At 39.3% G+C, this 20,770-nt stretch overlaps 3 protein-coding genes across 4 annotated transcripts in view; all 3 read left to right on the top strand.

Annotated features, from left to right (window-relative positions):
- The window catches only part of LOC118806649 (regakine-1-like), a 63,048-nt gene that overhangs the window by 29,618 nt on the left and 12,660 nt on the right, over positions 1-20,770 (top strand). The window contains exons 1-2 of one of the 2 annotated variants that reach the window (XR_005007135.1): positions 6,202-6,491; positions 6,573-6,737. The gene's annotated coding sequence lies outside the window, so the exon portion shown is untranslated. Of the gene's footprint in view, positions 6,492-6,572; positions 6,738-20,770 lie in introns of those variants that run through there. The other variant, XM_036568149.1, reaches the window with a different exon arrangement.
- On the top strand, positions 224-19,154 carry LOC118806651 (C-C motif chemokine 13-like). Its single transcript, XM_036568151.1, has 3 exons — positions 224-315; positions 18,553-18,673; positions 18,967-19,154. The coding sequence occupies exons 1-3, from the start codon at positions 252-254 to the stop codon at positions 19,061-19,063; spliced, it is 282 nt and encodes a 93-aa protein (XP_036424044.1). The 5' UTR covers positions 224-251; the 3' UTR covers positions 19,064-19,154.
- LOC118806650 (C-C motif chemokine 13-like) lies at positions 9,576-14,168 on the top strand. Its single transcript, XM_036568150.1, has 3 exons — positions 9,576-9,899; positions 13,350-13,473; positions 13,768-14,168. Exons 1-3 carry the CDS (start codon positions 9,746-9,748, stop codon positions 13,877-13,879), a joined length of 390 nt encoding a protein of 129 aa, XP_036424043.1. The 5' UTR covers positions 9,576-9,745; the 3' UTR covers positions 13,880-14,168.

Genomic DNA, 20,770 nt, shown 5'->3' with positions numbered 1-20,770 from the left:
AAAATGTGGCATGATATGCGGTTCTGTTTCTTGGGAAGATTCTCTGCAAAGTCTGAAAAATGCTGAGGTTCTTCTTCCACACAGATATAATGTTGGTGTTATAGAGAAGAAGAAGGACGTTACGGTGGCAGAGCTGCTGAGAACGAGAAACCACTCTGTATAAATGAGGAGGTGCTGGTCACTCATCCGGCACTGGACTCCTCTCTCCTCTCCTCAGCTCCATCTCTCTGGGTGAAATCTCTTCTGCTAGAATGAGGACTCTGTCTGCTCTGCTGATGGTGCTGCTGCTCTGCTCTCTCCAGCAGGTCTACTGTGGTGAGTATCAGACACTCTGTCCAGTTCTGGCTACAATGACTGCACAATATGGAGAAATTGCTAATACTGTTATTATATAATTTTGTCCGTATTCTATGCAATAAACTGAAAACACACTGGCAACTGGTAACTTGATGGTGACAGTTGGTCTACATTGTTTTCAGCCAATAAAAAACAATGCATAGTTGGATTACATGAGTATTTTAATACATTAAAACATCCACAGAAACAGGCTTATTTGCATATTGAATGTCCAGTATTGAAAATACCAACTTTGGAATAACATTTGACAAAATATATTGTGCAGCCCTGCTGGTTACTGGCTTTAACCCTAATAATCACCATAATGAGTGGTTCAAGCAGAAGTCATGCATTTCTGAAACGTACTTCAAAGGGAAATTCCACCATTTTTTTTTTTTTACAATTTCTGCATAATTCAGTGCTTGAGATGTAAACAGAATCATTCAGGGTGGTTTAGTGTGAAATGGTTAATTATAGAGACTCAGATTTCTTTAGGTGTGGTGAGAGGAACCAGGGGTCACCAGGACTACAACACAAATCAGGTTCACATTTCAAGCCAAAACTTCATCTCAGAACTATAGTGAGTATGTCTCAGACATCAGGCAGTGAATTCATAACCATGTCATATAATAACTTTTTCTGATGGAGCTTTTAGAGGTGGACGTCTGGTTCCTATCACCACCACTGTGAACAGTTCTGACTCAATAAGTTTCTCTAAAATGTGGCTTTTCACACCAAACCACTCTGAATGACTTTGCTGACATCCTTTAAAAATGTATTATACAAAAATGTTGAAAATTTGGTGGAATTCCCATAATGATCATCTGTTAAAGTGCTGGAATCTCCTTCTGTGATGCTGTAATGCACTGTGGGCCTGAAACTCATGGTGATGCATGTTGACTCCTCTCAAGGAAATGAAGCCACTAACATTGCAGAAGTGTGCTGTACTAAGCTGACTGTGTTGCGGAAGCTTCCCTTGGCACGCATTGAATCCTACAGCCTGACCAGAAGCAACTGCCCCATAAAAGCTGTTGTGTGAGTATCACATGATCAGGAGAGTCTCCACAATCAACATGCTGAACTGACTGAATGAACTGAACTGATCTGTAATTAACCAGGAAACCTGATAAACCCAAAACCATCATCACAGAGACAACATTAAAGGCTGATTTTATAGATTGTTGCAAGATTTACAATTAATTTTCCATGTGGAATTATTACTAACAATGTCAGTTAGGCTACATATACACACTGTCCATGTTTACCAGCTTTGTTTGTTTAGTGTTCATCTGCTGTATTAATGGAGTTGTCACTTTTTCCTTTGTCACAGGTTTCAGATGGATACTGGAAAGAGATTCTGTACGGATCCTTCCTGGGATTGGGTCAAAAGTCACATGAAAAAACTGGACCAGAAAAAAGCAAAACTCTAAACATCCTCCAAACCCTGAAACTGATCATGTGAAGACGTAGAACTTTATATACTTTATATACATTTTTGTCACTTTTCCTTTGTGACAGCTTTCAGATGGATAGTGGAAAGAGCTTCTGTGTGGATCCTTCCTTGAAATGGGTCATCAGTCACATGGAAGCAGTAAACCAGCGGCAAATTGTACAGACAGCAGCAAAACCCAACACATCCTCCAAACCCTGAAGCTGATCGTGAGAAGGCTGTAGAATTTTAGTAGATTCACGCAGTGTTTGTAAAGTAATGCAGTAAAATTGTACATGTATACATTGTACATGTGTACATAACACAAAGTGAAACTAAGTGAGCTGTCTAACATTTTTACAATGTTGTATCATTTGTATTTCTATTTCTTCAATAAAGGTGATTTTCCTCCAGTGTCCTACTCGTCACAGTTGATGTTTTAGTGACGTTTGAGTAATAGTTCAAAAGAAAATGTAGCTTTTAAACAGTTTTAAAGAGGCTCAACATGAAATTCATTTTGAATAAATCAAAGCCTCTTCAGATGATGTGATCTTAGCAGTTTGCTGTTTAAGCTTAATCACGTCTGAATCTTCAGTGATTTTACACTGACTGCACTCTTACACACATCTGATATTTCATCATCTGGCTTTCATAAAGTGTGAGAATGATCTCAGATCAGGCCTGTGTCATTAACACACATTCAGTGTCCACTTCATTATCTTTTATCTTTTTACATGTACTTCCTCTTACGTTTACATAGAGAACTGCACAGAAGCCTCAACAACTATTATATTAAATATTTCCGTGTTCAGTGAGTCACTCTGTACCTTTATTACAGCTTCTGTTCTTTCCAGGAGACTCACTTTCAGTTCCTCAAAGAATCTGCAGACACGCCTCCAAAGTTCAGTCTTAGAAGCTGGTTGATCATTTTCTGAAGTAATCAAACACATTCAGTGGTGTTGATGTCTGGACTCTGGGGTGGTCAGTCCATTGTTCAGCTTCTTTGTTTGATGTGTCCGTCTCCTTTTCTCAGTGAGGTTCTTCTTGAACAGCTACACATCCTTTCAGACCCACAGCGCTGAGTCGTCTTCTCACAGTGGAAGGATGGACAGAAACACCTGTGGATGTTTTCAGATCTGAAGCAGCTTGATTTTCTCCTATATTCAGTATCTCTGTTGAACTTAAAAAAATAAAAATTACAAATGTATATTTTTTAGTTATGAGGAATCAGTAGGCCTTTAGAAGGTCCTGATTTCTCCTCTGCTGACCTAAGCTCATGAGTTATCCTAAATATAACAAGAAAAAAATTTATGACAAGTAAACTGGTGTCAAATATGTTACAACTACACAAGTTATCACAAATAAATGTATCTATCTATCTATCTATCTATCTATCTATCTATCTATCATCTGTAGATCTATAGCCAGTGTCTGTTTATTCTTTAATATTTCCGCTTTTCAAGTGCGCCTTCCGGCTGAGCGACACAACAGCAACCTCAGTTTGGCCGTTTGTGCAACTGCTGATTGTTTCTGAGCTGGAGCTGTGGGTGTTCAGCTTCATGCTAAAGTTAAAACCAGGACGATAATAAGAGCTGTAAGTAAAATCACACCCTATATATAGTTTAGAATATTTAGCATAGTTAACCAAAGAATCATATTATTGCTCTTTTTTTGCTTTTCTATGTGGTTTCTGATGGTTTCCACAACACTTACACCTACTCAGGGGGAGGTGTAAATATTTAGTAACTACTAAGCTCAAAGTTAAATCTAGTTTGTGGTGCAACCTGTTCTGATTTAGTAATGCATAAACCTGAACTTAGTAAACGCTTACGTTATGACTAGCCTACGTTTGAACTTATGCACAGCTGGTGCAACTGGCCCCAGGCCTGTTTACAACATGATCATCATTTATACTCATTCACTGTCTACTTTAAAAGAAATCCTTTCCTTCCACTCAACTCACATTCAAAAAGAAAATTACAGAGAAGCATCAACAAATAAATCTAATCTCAGCCGTTTGAGTGTTCAGTGAGTCACTCTTTAGCTTTATTCCAGCTTCCATTCTTTTCAGGAGACTCACTTTCAGTTCCTCAAAGAATCTGCAGACACACCTCCAAAGTTCAGTCTTAGAAGCTGGTTGATCATTTTCTGAAGTAATCAAACACATTCAGTGGTGTTGAGGTCTGGACTCTGGGGTGGTCAGTCCATCGTTCAGCTTCTTTGTTTGATGTGTCCGTCTCCTTTTCTCAGTGAGGTTCTTCTTGATCAGCTACACATCCTTTCAGACCCACAGCGCTGAGTCGTCTTCTCACAGTGGAAGGATGGACAGAAATACCTGTGGATGTTTTCAGATCTGAAGCAGCTTGATTTTCTCCTGTATTCAGCGTTTTTCTACTGAGCTAAAATAATTACAAACATATATTTTTTTAGTTCCCAGAGATCAGTAGGCCTCTAGAAGGTCCCAGGGATTCCCCTCTGCTAGTAGGTGACTTAGATGAGTTATCCTGAATACGATGAGACAAATTTAGTACAAGTCAATTACAATCAAATATGTTTATTACAACTAAATGAGTTTTCAGAAACGGACAAATTCATTACAAGTAGAATGCATATAATGAAATACATGCTGATTTCTAATGTGCTGCATCAATCAACACAGATGTAATTGGTACATGCAGTTAAAGGAGCCAGTAATTCTAATTTGAGGATTCGCACTGAGCTGAATCCACTAATAACCATCAGTTCCATTGTTTGTTATTGATTCCTGCAACAAAAATGTTCATCTTCTGTCATTTAAATCTACTTCAACTTTTGAAACATTATTAAGTCAAATCAAAGTTTATTTATAAAGCGCTTTTTACAACAGGTGTTGTCACAAAGCAGCTTTACAGAAAAATCCAGGTCCGAGCCCCCATGAGCGTCGCCAATGGTGACAGGTGCAGAGAAGAACTCCCTAAGAGCAAGAGGAAGAAACCTTGAGAGGAACCAAGACTCAAAAGGGGAACCCATCCTCCTCTGGTCGACACCGGATAGTAAACACAATTAGTATAAAATATTAGAATACAAAACAGGAAAAACAGGTGGAGCAATGGTTAATTAGATAGTTTGAGTTTATGCAGCAGCAGCAGGAGGGTCAGTTCATGAAGGTGAGGTGCAGATCAGCCAACAGAGATGGAGCTCTGGTGACTCTAGCAGCTCTGGTGGCTCCCATGAGGCGACTCAGGCAGACGTTGCTCAGAGGCTCAAATAAAGGGAGAGAGAGAGAGAGAGAGAGAGAGAGAGAGAGAGAGAGAGAGAGAGATTGATTAAGAGGACACGTCCATTTATGGAGAGATATTAGTGAGTTAATAGTGCAACAACTGATATTAGCAGAATGCTTGTGCAAACAGAAAAGTTTTGAGTCTAGTTTTAAGTGTAGAGAGTGTGTCTGAGTCCCAAACAGAGGTCGGGAGATGATTCCACAATTTTAGGGCTACGTAGGAAAAAGCTCAACCACCTGCTGTGGTTTCTCTAATTCTAGGAACCGTCAGCAGGCCGTTATTCTGTGAGCGGAGCCAGGTTTAAAGCCAACTTAAAGTTAATTTGTAAAATTTCCTTTTTTAATGATATATTTATAATGTTTTACTAGACATTTTGAAATAAGAGGCTTTCTAGATATTATTTTTCTTTGTCTTAGTCTTTGAAGTCTCAGAAGAGGAAAACAGTTGTGTCTGGAAACCCAACAGGTTTAATACACAGATAAAAATCTGACATTGTAAAGTTTATTTGTGGCTTTGGAGATGAAAACAACACCCTCCTCTCTGTCATGGTACTATTTTATGAACTCAGCAGAATCGTCTCTTGACCAAAATATATCCACCTGAAAAGAGCTGAAAAGCGGCTAGCAATGGTTGCTAAGCAGCGAATGGAGAGCTGAGGAAACTGGATGGTCTACAGGTAGAGGGTCTCTGTGGGAGGGTCTATAGGGGAGTGTCTCTGTGGAAAGGGTCTGGGAGGAGGGTCTCTGTTAAGGGTTGGAATGAGTCCCCCCCTCCCTCTCTGCCTCAAGTACTGTTACATGAGTCAACTTCGACTCTTGACCCCTTCCAAATTGATGGAGTGGACATCTCGACTTAATTACGCTTATTCCGCATAATGAGGGCTGAGGGGAAACTCAGACTGATGCACTGAGAAAATCATTACTGTAGTCTGGATTCTTCTAAAAGGAGCCAGGTGGATGTTCTCCTGTCCCTCTTTTCATGAAGCTGAAGTTAGATTCGTATCCGCCATTAATATTCGTGATGCAGTTGTTCTGGTGTAACTGCGCCATTTAAGGTGGAACGGAAATTTGAATAAATGAAATAATTAAATATAAAATTAAATAAATAAATAAAATGCAAACAAGTAAGGATCGAATCTCAGCTTCACCCTTTTTCCTCAACGTTCTGTGTTTTTTTTTCGGTTTTTGCTCCGTGAATCGATTCTGCTCATTGTTTATAACCTGTATAACCCCGGAGAAAAAAGCTGCGGTGCAAGACGAATCGAAAGCGTCCCTCGAGCGAGTTACGGTGAAAAAACACGAGGAGTCGACTCCAAGCATTTCGACTCTTAGAGTCCCTGGCAAAGAGTCGATCCCGTCTTCCAGCCGTGGGGGAATCAAAGAATCGATTCTCTTGGAATCGACTCTCCATCACTACCCTTCAGTCTGATAAACAGGTCTTTACTGCCGACTAACGCGTTTACAGATGTGAGTTATTTGTCTTCTGTCTTTGCTCTTTTGATTGACTGTCGTATTAGATCACCATATTGAACATATCTGTGTGTGTAGATGGTGAGAAACCGTTCCTGTGGGTAAATTTAGGCGGTTCTCTTGTGAACCGCGGACCTAACGGCTGTTTGTGACTCCCTACAGGAAGTTAAAGTGAGTTAGCTTAGCGGGGTAACAGTGTAAACACGATGACTCTTCTGTTCAAGAGCTTAAAATACATGTAGTTCACTGAGTGACTTTGTGTGATTCCTTAAGGTGGAGAGGGACAAAGACTGAGCTGAACTGATTCACACACTGGTAGTTATGTGTCAAAATAAAAAACAGAACCTCTGTTACATTGTTTTCACATCTCTTTACAGCTTTACTGAATAACAGTGCATGAGGATGTGCATTTTTATAGTTAAATATATATGTACAAAATACAATCCACTTTAAAATATTATAAAGGCACAGCTATGTTGCTTTCCACTGTGCAGTACTTTAAGCAATATTAAATCAGTGTAATGGATCTTTTACTTAATTTTGGCATGTTTTCTACATGTTGCTGTTTAAATGCAACCTCACGTGTGCATTATTTCTCTATTTTGGATGTATTTCAATGAGACAAATACATTTAAAGTACAAAAAAAGAGGTCAAACGATGTGAAAACAGTGTAGTAAAGGTTTTGCGTTTCATTTTGCCATGTATTCTGCATGTTGTGTGTATTGTAGCACGTTGTCAAAGAACTCCTCAGTTACATTAATGGGACAAAACAATAACTTTAAAAAGTAAGCAGACTTTCTTTGACTTTGGTAAAACCGCACTAACGTTCCCTAACCGGACTTTTCAGCCATAATCTCGAAACACTTCATTCAAACAATTCATTTTCCTCAGCCCTCCAATCACTGCTTAGAAACTGTTGCTATTCACTTTTCAGTGTGTACGTTTGTATTTTGGTCAAGAGATGAGCCTCTGTAACTTTTAAAAGACACCCACACAATGACAGACAGCAGGACATTGTTTTCTACTCATCCCCAAAGCCACAAATAAACAGCTGTGGATTGTTCTGTGTGGTGACCCTGTGTCATTTTCAAACACACCTGTTTTCGGCTGTTTGTGCTAAAGCTAGCAATGGCTGCTAAGCAGTGATTGCAGAGCTGAGGAAACAGGAGCGAAGGTAAAGAAATATTATTATGAATAGTAGCATATAGTGTACAGTATATACTAGTGCAGTATGCAGTATGTAGTATAGTAGTATGTCATTTTGAACACAGCCAGAGTCTCTGGTCTCCTCGCTCACACAGCATTACTACTTTTACACCAGGGACACCTGTTTTCGGCTGTTTGTGAGTTTCATTTTCATTACATTCGTAGTTGGTAATATAAGCTGGTTTGACTGAATAAACAGTGTGACTCTGCATGCGAGCCTGAAAAGCTGGTGCTGAGCGGATTGTTTGGCTGAGACCAACTTTACATTGTAAGTTACTGTTAATTACATCGTCTGTGCAGTAAGTTAACTTTGTTAAATAGATGGAGTGAGCAAACCCACCTCAAGACCATCAGAGAAAACAGATGTGGCTTCAGTGCAGCAGTATTTGGATTAATTTTTTTTCATTTTGCCGTTATTAATGTATAGAAAGGCTGAATTCAGGGCTATAAATATATCCATGCAGTTACATCAGTGGTTACGTCCTTCTGACCGCGTTGCGTTTTGGGTGCAGTATGTGATGAAGACGTTCTGACCATGTACTGAAATATTTTCCTTGAGCAGTGATCCGGGTATCTTTGGTGTACTGGAGAAATTCATGTTGGTCACGTACTGCGTACTAATTACTAGGTTTGGGCTCAAGCCGTGCACAGCAGTGTGTTTTGGGTTATTTCAAACACAGCCTCTGTCATCATGACTGTCAGCCTTTCTGTCTATATGGATGTCAGTATATCTGTCTGACTTTCAATCTGTTTATCCTGATTGTTGATTTATCTTTCCATATAGATAGTCTTCAGAAGGCATTCATGATTATGTACAGTTGTTTGCAAAACTTTGTGCACCCCAGTCCCATTCCATGTTTTCTTGATTTTTTGAAGTGAAAATAATATATACACTATATTGCCAAAAGTATTTGCTTGTCTGCCTTCACACGCATAAGAACTTGAGTGAGATCCCATTCTTAATCCATAGGGTTTAATAATATGTTTGCCCACCCTTTGCAGCTATAACAGCTTCAACTCTTCTGGGAAGTCTTTCCACAAGGTTTAGGAGTGTTTATGGGAATTTTTTACCATTCTTCTAGAAGCGCATTTGTGCATACACTGATGTTGGACGAGAAGGCCTGGCTCACAGTCCCCACTCTAATTCATCCCAAAGGTGTTCCGTCGGGTTGAGGTCAGGACTCTGTGCAGGACAGTCAAGTTCTTCCACACCAAACTCGCTCATCCATGTCTTTATGGACCTTGCTTTGTGCACTGGTGCGCAGTCATGTTGGAACAAGAAGGGGCCAAACTCCCCAGACTGTTCCCACAAAGTTGGGAGCATGAAATTGTCCAAAATCTCTTGGTGCTGAAGCATTAAGAGTTCCTTTCACTGGAACTAAGGGGCCGAGCCCATCTCCTGAAAAACAACCCCACGCCATAATCGCCCCTCCACCAAACTTTACACTTGGCACAATGCAGTCAGACCACCAAACCCAGACTCGTCCATCGGATTGCCAGATGGAGAATCGTGATTCATCACTCCAGAGAACACGTCTCCACTGCTCTAGAGTCCAGTGGCGGCGCTTTACACCACTGCATTCGACGCTTTGCATTGCGCTTGGTGATATAAGGCTTGGATGCAGCTGCTCGGCCATGGAAACCCGTTCCATGAAGCTCTCTATGCTGTTCTTAAACTAATCTGAAGGCCACATGAAGTTTGGAGGTCTGTAGCGATCGACTCTGTAGAAAGTTGGCGACCTCTGCGCACAGATCACAATTTATGTTTTATTTTTTCCCCAAAATGTTAAATTTAGCAAATAAACTATTTTAACTGCATACAACTGTACTTTTAGGAAGATGTGGTATGATATGCGGTTCTGTTTCTTGGGCAGATTCTTTGCAGAGTCTGTAAAACGCAGAGGTTGTTCTTCCACACAGATATAATGTTGGTGTTAGACAGAAGAGGAAGGACGTTATGGTGGCAGAGCTACTGAGAAACGTGATTAACGTTTGATTAGTAGGGGATTTCAGCCATGCGGAGATCCTGTCCCACTCTGTATAAATGAGGAGTGCTGGTCACTCATCCAGCACTGGACTCCTCCCTCCTCTCCTCAGCTCCGTCTCTCTGGGTGAAATCTCTTCTGCTAGAATGAGGACTCTGTCTGCTCTGCTGATGGTGCTGCTGCTCTGCTCTCTCCAGCAGATGGTCTACTGTGGTGAGTATCAGAAACTCTGTCCAGTTCTGGCTATAATGGCTGCATGAGTTGGAGAAGCTGGTAGTGTTGTGGTTATATTGTCTTGTTTCTATGCCTTGTATTTGACAGAAAATACACTGGCAACCAGTTATTTGATGGTGATAGTTGTCCTGCATTGTTTTGAGCCAAAAAATGTATTATTTGAGTACCTTAATAAATTAAAATCCCTACAGCAGCATACGTCTGGAACTGTGAGCGTCAGGATACTAGTATCACACTGTGAAAAACAATACAAACCCAATTCCAAAAATGTTAGGACAGTAGGTAAAATGCAAATAAAAACAGGAAGCCATGATTTTTAAATCTATTTTGACCAGGGCTGGACTGGGACAGAAAATTGTCCTTGACATTTCTGTATCGGTCGGTCACCACGCCCCAGTACTCCTTCCTTGGGGTTCCTTTTCATATGTGTACATACCTACTACCACTACAAAGCTGAGTAGTAGGCTTAAGTGCTGGGTGCAAGTGGAGCAGAATACTAATTTGCTCTTGAATGAGTCCCTGGTGGTCAGATGTGGCCATGGAGTGCACAATCTCCACACTCAAGCAGTCAAAACTGTCAAAGAAACACTCAAAACTGTCAAAGAAAAAGTAGCTTTACAAATAAATTAATACAATTTAAGCATATCTGTACATAGTATGCAAGTTGCCTGTGAACCCCACACCAATGGACAGCAAAGATCTCCACAAATGAGGCAGCCTTAAAAAGAGTGAGACAGGGAGACAAAGAGAGAAAGGTGAGAATCATAATTGATGGAGTTATAAATGATCTCAGTACTGGTATCTTTAATCTAGAACAGTGTAGAGACAGCTGCATGTCTGGTGTACTTACTTATTGGAAAATGCTGCATGGCCCTCTGAACACCCTCAGAGCTGGAGGTGTTGTAGACTGTATTACACAGCATCATTTATCTGGGAAGCCTAAGCCTAATGATTCTATGATATTATGATATTGTGTTGAGTGACCTTGGTCACTCACAGCAACGTGGGCTTAGACAGCACAATGCTGACAAAATAACGTTAGCTAGTTAATGTTAGAGTAGTCAGCCGAGGTTGCAACTGCATAGCAAAAAATAACATTGTGCTATTTATAATTGACTGACCTATTGACCACCAGCAGTAGGTGATGGTCTCACTTTGTGATAATGTTCAGTTTATGTTATCTTATTATCACTGAATTATCATCGTCATGATGTCATCAAGGCATTTCACACACACTACCTCTTTAATTACACTGGGCTCCTCCTGCTCCTGCCCACTCTGTCCCTCGGCGTCTCTGTCACACCCCTCCTCTGACTGGCAGTGGACCTGCTGTTGCTGCACAACGTCAGGTCCTGTAGTTATTGAAGCTGCAGCAAACATATGTTATTTTTGCACATTCAGCAGCATCTGCCTATTTTTTTGGTCCGGCAACTTCTCTGCAACCCCCTTGCGCTTTTGCTTCTTCATTGCTCATCCACAGATTTTTGGCTCTGAGTCACGTCAGCTGACACGAGAAACAGAAAGGACAGGGGCAGGGCGGGGCCTGTATGTCCATCAATATGTGATTGGGCCAGCCCAGTGTCAGTATACAAAAAAAGGACCAATGGGCTGCTGTCCCTGCTTTGTGGCCGGCTTGTTGGCCAGTATAAAAAAGTTCTAAATTAAATTATATCAGCCCAAAAGTGCATCAGCCCAGTATGCCAGATTACCAGTCCAGTCAAAGACAACTATGAAATGTTTTATCTTATCAGTTTCATTGTTTTTGGTAAACACATGCTCCTTCTGAAATTGAAGTCTGCTATACATTCCAAAAAAGTTGGGACATCATGCTTGGATATAAAAGGAGCAGCCAGAAAAGGCCTTTATGAGCGAGGATAAGTTGAGAGTAGCTACTTTACAAAAATGCATCAGCAAAACATCCAGCAGTTTGAAAAAAGTTTTCCTCAATGAGCATTTGTGGGGATTTTAGGTATTTCATCCTCTATAATATATAATATCTTCAAACCATTCAGGGATCTGGAGAAATCTCTGTGTATAAAGGGCCAGGCCAGAAACCATATCTAAACCAAATAAACACTCACATTCTGTCCCAACTTTTTTGGAATTGGGGTTGTATGTTGTGCAACCGTGCTGGTTACTGGCTTTAACACTAATAATTACCATTATAAGTGGACATGCAACTCTGAAACATACCTTAAGACAAGGCAAGTTTATTTATACAGCACCTTATATACACTGCTGTCTTTCAAAGTGTTTTACAAATGAGAAAATACACAGTTGTTAAAAAAAAGTAAGGTAAAGGAGAATAGAAATTAAAACATGATTAAAGCCTGGTTAAAAAAATAGATTTAAAAGAGAAAATCATAAAATTAAAAATTAAATAAGAAATTATATTAGCATAGTTAAAAACAATCAAATTAAAAATTAAAAGTTAAATTAGGATAATAAAGTTTCGTTCCAGAAGAAAAGGGCTAGAAAAGCTAACAGTGTTTAAACTGAGCTGAAAGCTGCTCATACAGGAATGTTTTGAGCCTGGAATTAAAGTGTCGGAGCTCCTCTAATGCTCTCTGTCAGCTGGGTCCATTTAATAGCAGCACAGCAGCAAAACACTGCTTCTCCATGTATAGTCTCCACCTTCAGCAGGAGTAACTGACCAGTTCCTAATGATCTGAGAGTTCTGCTCGGCTCATATCGCTGCAACATATGAAATAAATCTGCTGCTCCTGTACCAGCAAGCGATTTATAAACCAGTAACAGCTCCTTAAAATCTATTCTGGAACAGACTGGTAGCCAGTGTAAGGATTTTAGGAAGGGGGTGGGGGTGGGGGGGTGATGTGTTTCCTTCTTTTACTCCTAGTGAGACTCTGGCAGCTGCATTCTGAATCAGCTGAAGCTGTTTGTCTTTTTTGGGAGTTCAGTTAGGAGACTATTACAGTGATCAATCCTGCTGAGTGTTATTGGGGAATTCCACTGATTTTTCACAATTGCTGCATGATTACGTGGTTGAGATGTAAACATTCAGTTTTGATGTGAAACAGACAGTGGTGGTGATAGGAACCAGGGGTCACCATGACTACAACACAAATGTGCCAAACATTTCAGTCAAAACCTCAAGCTAAAACATCAAGCAGTGTATTCATAATTATTCTGTGAGGTAGTTTTCAGAGGAGGACATCTGGTTCCTATCACCACCACTGTGCACAATTCTGACTCAGGAAGAACAGCACATTTCACATGAAACCATTCTAAATAATCTCTTTAACAAATTAATTAATGAAATTATTTTAATTAATTTAATTAATAAATTTTGAAAATTCTGGTGAAATTCCACTAATGGTCTTCTATTAAAAGTGCTGGAATCTCCTTCTGTGATGCTGTAATGCACTGTCGGCCTGAAACCCATGCTGATGCATGTTGTCTCCTCTCAAGGAACTGAAGCCCTTGGCTCTGAAAATGATTGCTGTCAGAAGCCGACTGTGTTGCGGAAGCTTCCCTTGGCACGCATTGAATCCTACAGCCTGACCAGCAGCAAATGTCCCATAAACGCTGTTGTGTGAGTATCACATGATCAGGAGAGTCTCCACAATCAACATGTTGAACTGACTGAATGAACTGAACTGATCTGTAATTAACCAGGAAACCTGATAAACCCAAAACCATCATCACAGAGACAACATTAAAGGCTCATTTTATATTCTAGTGCTATGATTTAGAATTAATTTTCCATGTGGAATTATTACCAACAATGTCAATTAGGCCACATTTACACACTGTCCATGTTTACCAGCTTTGTTTAGTGTTCATCTGCTGTATTAATGGAGTTTTGTCACTTTTTCCTTTGTCACAGGTTTCAGATGGTTACTGGAAAGATCTTCTGTGTGGATCCTTCCTGGGATTGGGTCAAAAGTCACATGAAAGCAGTGGACCAGAAAAAAGCATCTACAGCATCAAAACTCTAAACGTCCTCCAAACCCTGAAGCTGATCATGTGAAGGCTGTTGAATTTTATATACAGTACATTTATGCAGTGTTTATACAGTAAAACAGTAAAATTTTATACATGCATTTTTCACAGTTGATGTTTTAGTGACTTAATAGTAATATAATAGATTAACATAACATAGTTATGACATTTTTATAACATAGTTTATGTAAATTGAACATTTTAGATGGTTTGTAAGAGGTTTACAGTAAAGCCAAATGGATTATGGATTAGTATAAATTAAAGCCTCTTCTGATGATGAAACTGTATCAGTTTGCTGTTTAAGCTTTTTGGTGTCTGAAACCTCAGTGATTTTCCACTGACTGCACTCTCACATATGATGTTTTATCACATACCTGGTTTTAAACACAGATCAGGTCTGTTTTCTACATGATCATCATTTACACACATTCACTGTTCAACTTAATAGAAACCTTTTCCTTACACTTCCACACTCTGGACGCTTAAACAAATATTCACACAGAATCCTCAACATCTAACTCTAATCTCAGCTGCATGAGTCAGTGAGTCACTCTGTTCCTTTATTCCAGCTTCCATTCTTTTCAGGAGCCTCACTTTCAGTTCCTCACAGAATCTGCAGACACGCCTCCAAAGTTCAGTCTTAGAAGCTGGTTGATCATTTTCTGAAGTAATCAAACACATTCAGTGGTGTTGAGGTCTGGACTCTGGGGTGGTCAGTCCATCGTTCAGCTTCTTTGTTTGATGTGTCCGTCTCCTTTTCTCAGTGAGGTTCTTCTTGACGGCCACACATCCTTTCAGACCCACAGCGCTGAGTCGTCTTCTCACAGTGGAAGGATGGACAGAAACACCTGTGGATGTTTTCAGATCTATATCAAGAGTGGTGCTTGATTTTTATATTCCGTATCTCTCTGCTGAATCAAAACAAACTAAAATTTACATTTAATGATCTGAGGATTCACACTGAGCTGAATCCAGTGATAATGCGAGAGTGTGAACTTGGAACTGTTTCAGAACCTCTACCTCCAGCACAAGTGTTCATATAGAGTCAAATCATTTAAGACAGCCTAACTCATTTCTATCATCTCTGTTTATCAGGATTGGTATTGATTTCTGTCACAAAAATGTTCATCTTCTGTAATTTAAATCTTTTTTCTTTGACTAAAATAAAACAGAACTCAAAATACCACCATATTAAACTTTCCATGAACTGAAAAATATTATGTAGTTGTTATGAAGGGGACTCTAATCTCCCTCTGCTCCCCTTCTCCTGCCAAGTGCCCTTTTGAAACATCACTGCTTTTGCCAAGGATTATGTACCCAGCGCTCTCCTTGTAAACATAACAGGCTGCAGGTCAGTCAACTAGAACTGGACTCCTCTCTCCTCTGCTCAGCAGCGCTTCTCCGTCTTTCTCTCTCTCTCTCTCTGTGAGAAATCACTGGTTCTGCTAGAATGAGGACTCTGTCTGCTCTGCTGATGGTGCTGCTGCTCTGCTCTCTCCAGCAGGTCTGCAGTGGTGAGTATCAGACACTCTGTTCAGGTCTGTCTATTGGCTTTAACCCTAATAATGACCAGTGTAAAGATCCCGGGCCCAACACATTTCACTGTAAAATTGTTTTGGGATATTGTCCCCCAGAATGTTTAAATTAACCTTTAAAATATGCAGTTGCTCGATTTTAACTTAATATACGGATTTACGCATCAAGAAAACATGCAGTGATTCAGCAATATTAGGTCTAATTAACAAAATCACTAAAGAAAAACTAGATTAGAAACCACTAGAAACATGGTGGAAAAAATGTCAAAAAAGGTGATGTTTCCTTGTTGATGCATGAAAATACTTATTTTGAAAGATTTGTAAGTTACCCAATATTGTTGAAATTGAACACTTTTACATAGTTACACGTCCAAGAAAAAAAAAAATAAGAGTGCAAATGTTTCTTATAAGAAAAATATTAATAGGCTCCTCCTAAACAAAGTCATTCAGAGTGTTTTGGTGTGAAAAGGTTCATAATAGAGAAACTCTGCAACTGATCGGAACCAGGGGTCGCCATGACTACAAGACAAATGTGCATTATGTTTCTTTATTTATTATGCTTCTCAAGTCTGAAATCTTATTTCATCTGTTTAGTCACCATGATGACTTTAATTAGAACTGAATTTAGGACAGTAGCTATTACAGAATAACAGTTCTGTAACAACAAAGTTCATAATCTTCTCCATTAACTCCAAATAAGAATACAGTATTACAGGAGCATCCTAACTGGACTAAATCACCTTTATTCCTGTCCTAACTTTAAGATCAACCCCAGAGGTGTCTTAACCTTAGTTTTAACCATCTGTTTCTATCATTGTATGCAGTGAAAGGCAGCACAGTTCACTATAACTAGCATAATGATGTTACATTTATCTACACTAAAAACTGAGCTTTGACTAATGAGGGTTTTTTTCTAAAAGTGTTTAAAAATCTCAGATGCTGCAGACTCGATCTCCACCGTCCCTCTTATTACCTTCATGTGCAGTGATGGACAGTAACGAAGTAAATGTAATTCGTTACTGTACTTAAGTAGTTTTTTTGTGTATCTGTACTTTACTGAAGTTTTTCCATTTTGGTGACTTTTTCCTTTCACTCCACTACATTTCAAAGTCAAATATCTCACTTTTTACTCCACTACATTATGAGAAATCTGTCGTTCCTTTTGGTTTATGTGTGTATAAAAACATAACGTCAAAATGAAAGAAGCGCGAAGCAAAAACACCAATCAGGGCACAGCGTCACTTTGTTTTGAGCTTGTTTTGACCTGTTGGTCATACCGACCCAGTGCAGCACACGGTTCAGCGTCAGTACAGCAGCGTAAAATTGTGGGAGAGTCTATTCAACATAAATGATGAACTAACCTAACTTTGTGTAAATAGACCAGAATATAGAAATATGTACACATATGCAGTTGTGACTGACGTGTCTTTTTTCTGAATTTATACAAACACTATTTTATTTTATAGTAAATTTGTTTATGCTAGGGGCAGCACAGTGGCACAGTGGGTAGCGCTTTCACCTCACAGCAAGAATGGCCTGGGTTCGATTCCCGGCCAGGTGACCAGGGTCATTTCTGTGTGGAGTTTGCATGTTCTCCCCGTGTCTGCGTGGGTTTCCTCCCACAGTCCAAAAACATGCAGTCAGGCCAATTGGACATGCTAAAATTGCCCCTAGGTGAGTGTGAGTGTGAATGTGTATGTCTGTCTGCCCTGTGATGGACTGGCGATCTGTGCAGGGTGTATCCTGCCTTCCGCCCAATGACAGCTGGGATAGGCTCCAGCACCCCACCGTGACCCAGAAGGATAAGTGGTTTAGATGATGTATATGTATGTTTTGGCTAGTTTATGTTTATGAACAGAGACCTACAGATGCAGTTTAGTAAAGGAAACTCATTTGTGAATCTGAGTTTAAAGTTTTCATTAAACCTAAACTTGTAACTAAGTTGCAAATAAATCTTAAACTGAAACTTTGCTTGTTTGTAAAAAGTGATTTCAGAGCCACTCAGTTCTACCTGATTGAAACTGTTTGCCTTCAGTGTTTTGTGCTTATGATCATTTTAATTGATATCAGCGTCACTAATTAATGACCTTCTATTAAAAGACTGGTTTACCAGGAGTGACTCTGGAGTATTTTCACCTAAAATGAGTTAATGAAGCAGAGTCTTGTTACAAAAATGATAATAGGACATTAAAGCCATAATTAATCTTTTATTACTTTCACTTTTGATACTTAAGTACATTTGAAGGCAAATACTTTTGTACTTTTACTCAAGTGGAGGTCTAAAGGGAGGAACTTCTACTTTTACTAGAGTAATATTTTACCTTGGGTATACTTTAACTCAAGCACATGGTTTGTGTACTTCGTCCACCACTGTTCGTGTGTTAATGTTGATGGTGAAATATTACAGTGATGGTGGTGAATAATGAGGAGACGGAGCTGAACGTGTGTCTGTTTATTAGGAGGAGTAACGTTAGCGCGCTCGGCTAAAGCGTTTGGGAAATGGAGACTGAAACTGGGGAGCGGCGACGCTCTGATAAACAGCAGGGGGCACTCTCACAGTATTTACTACTTACAGTTTATTACACTTTAGTTTTGTTTGACCTTTTTTACATCCATAATGGTAGTTATCTGACTGGCTAACTAACTTGATTACTATACTTACAGGTTTACGTTTCAGCCGTGCAAGTATGGTCAGTTGCTAGGTAACAGAAATGACAGTTGATTGTCGACTTTGATCTATTAAGTTAAGATTAACTAACTTGTAATAAGATAAAATGCTGTAAGATAAGATAAGATTCCTAAATTAAGATCAGATTTGCTTCTATAATACAAATTTGTAAAAAAATTGTATCTTGACCTGTCAGATCTTAAGTTAAAACAAAAAGACAGGAAGTTTCTGTAATACAGCCCCTGGGTCCTATCACCATCACTGACTCGGTAAGAATGTCAAATTTCACATGAAACCACTCTGAATGAATTTGTTGACATTGTAATGAATTAATTACATAGAAATTTTAAATATTTGGTGGAATTCCCATAATGATCATCTGTTAAAGTGCTGGAATCTCCTTCTGTGATGCTGTAATGCACTGTGGGCCTGAAACCCATGCTGATGCATCTTGACTTCTCTCAAGGAATTGAACCCATTGACATTGAAGATTGCTGTGTTAAGCTGACTAAGTTGCGGAAGCTTCCCTTGGCGCGCATTGAATCCTACAGCCTGACCAGCAGCACCTGCCCCATAAAAGCTGTTGTGTGAGTATCACATGATCAGGAGAGTCTCCACAATCAACATGTTGAACTGACTGAATGAACTGAACTGATCTGTAATTAACCAGGAAACCTGATAAACTCAAAATCATCATCACAGAGACGACATAAAGGCTGATTTTGTATTGTAGTGCAATGATTTAGAATCAATTTTCCATGTGGAATTATTACTAACAATGTCATTTAGGCCACATATACACACTGTCCATGTTTACCAGCTTTGTTTAGTGTTGATCTGCTGTATTAATGGAGTTTTGTCACTTTTTCCTTTGTCACAGCTTTCAGATGGATACTGGAAAGATCTTCTGTGTGGATCCTTCCTGGGATTGGGTAAGAAGTCACATCGAAGCCTTGGATCAGCGGAAAACTGCATAGACAGCAGCTAAACTAAAAAAATGAGCTAATAAATGTACAAAATTGTATCATTTGCATTTCTTTTTCTTCAATAAAGGTGACATTCCCCCAGTGTTGTAGCTGATGTGTTAGTGACTGTAGAATAATAAAAGTACATTTTAAATGTTTTTTAAGACGTTCAAAGTAAAGATATATTGATATATTGATAGGTTAGAGTAAATTAAACCCTCTTCTGATGATGAAACTGTAGCAGTTCGTGTCTGAAACTTCAGGGATTTTCCACTGACTGCACTCATATACACATCTGATATTTCATCACAGGTCTGGCTTTTAAAAAGTGTCAGAATGATCTCAGATCAGGTCTGTTTTTTACATGATCATCATTTACAACCCTTTCCTTACACTCAACACACATTCACCAAGAAAATTACACAGAAGCCTCAACAACTAACTCTACTCTCAGCTGTGTGAGTCAGTGTGTCACTCTTTCCCTTTATTCCAGCTTCTGTTCTTTTCAGGAGACTCACTTTCAGTTCCTCAGAGAATCTGCAGACACACCTCCAAAGTTCAGTCTTAGAAGCTGGCTGATCATTTTCTGAAGTAATCAAACACATTCAGTAGTGTTGAGGTCTGGACTCTGGGGTGGTCAGTCCATTGTTCAGCTTCTTTGTTTGATGTGTCCGTCTCCTTTTCTCAGTGAGGTTCTTCTTGAACAGCTACACATTCTTTCAGACCCACAGCGCTGAGTCATCTTCTCACAGTGGAAGGATGGACAGAAACACCTGTGGATGTTTTCAGATCTGAAGTAGTGGAGCTTGATTTTCTCTTATATTCAGTTTCTCTCTATTCCAGTAAAACTAAAAATTACAGAAGTACATTTTTAAATTCAAGACACAAAATTATTTTATTTAAAATAAATTAGTGACAAATGCATTTATTACAACTAAATGAGTTATCAAAAAAAGACACGTTTATTACAAAAAGTACGTATATAATGATATATAATATGCTGTTTTCTCATGTGCTCCATCAATCACAACACATGTAATTGGTCCATGCAGCAAAAGGAGCAAGTAACTCTAAATTGAGGATCCACACTGATCTGAATCAAGTGATTACGCGAGAGTGTGAACTTTGAACCGTTTCAAAACATCTACCTGGAACACAAATAAAATCAAAATATTCAAGGTTATCTCATCTCTACCGTCAGTGTTTATCAGGATTACACCATCTGTTATTGATTCCTGCAACAAAAATGCTCAACTTCTATAATTTAAATCACTTTTTCCATCACTAACATCAAATTTAAACACAACATACCACAACTTTAGATCTTCATGTCTATAAAGGTATTTTTTTATATACTAAAAATTACTGACTTTAGTTGCTTTTCATTCATAATGGACAGGACTCTGATCTCCTTCTGCTCTGCTTCTCTTGCCTAGTGCCCTTTTGAACCATCTGTGCTTTTGCCAAAGTTTATGCACCCAGCACTCTCTCTCTCTGTAAAAAGCTGCAGGTCACTCATCTTGAACTGGACTCCTCTCTCTGTTCCTCAGCTGCAGTTCTCCCTCTTTCTCTCTTGGTTTGAGATCAGACGTTCTAGTGGAATCAGTGACCTGTGTACTCTGCTGTTGTTCTGCTCTCTCCATCTGACCTCTAGTGGAGAAACTGTTCACTGCAGCTGGGTTTAACTCTAATAATAATCCAGTGAACTAAATAGGGCAG

This window comes from Colossoma macropomum, unplaced genomic scaffold, assembly GCF_904425465.1.
Source record: "Colossoma macropomum unplaced genomic scaffold, Colossoma_macropomum, whole genome shotgun sequence".
Taxonomy (NCBI): domain Eukaryota; kingdom Metazoa; phylum Chordata; class Actinopteri; order Characiformes; family Serrasalmidae; genus Colossoma; species Colossoma macropomum.
This window is presented reverse-complemented; position numbering and strand designations above follow the sequence as displayed.

Excerpts from the sequence above, each read along its gene's own strand:
- LOC118806650 (XM_036568150.1), top strand. The coding sequence starts at position 9,746 with ATGAGGAGTGCTGGTCACTCATCCAGCACTGGACTCCTCCCTCCTCTC. Across the intron at positions 9,900-13,349 it reads CCAGCAGATGGTCTACTGTG|GAACTGAAGCCCTTGGCTCT; the intron begins GTGAGTATCAGA and ends TCTCCTCTCAAG. Across the intron at positions 13,474-13,767 it reads TGTCCCATAAACGCTGTTGT|GTTTCAGATGGTTACTGGAA; the intron begins GTGAGTATCACA and ends CCTTTGTCACAG.
- LOC118806651 (XM_036568151.1), top strand. The coding sequence starts at position 252 with ATGAGGACTCTGTCTGCTCTGCTGATGGTGCTGCTGCTCTGCTCTCTC. Across the intron at positions 316-18,552 it reads TCTCCAGCAGGTCTACTGTG|GAATTGAACCCATTGACATT; the intron begins GTGAGTATCAGA and ends ACTTCTCTCAAG. Across the intron at positions 18,674-18,966 it reads TGCCCCATAAAAGCTGTTGT|CTTTCAGATGGATACTGGAA; the intron begins GTGAGTATCACA and ends CCTTTGTCACAG.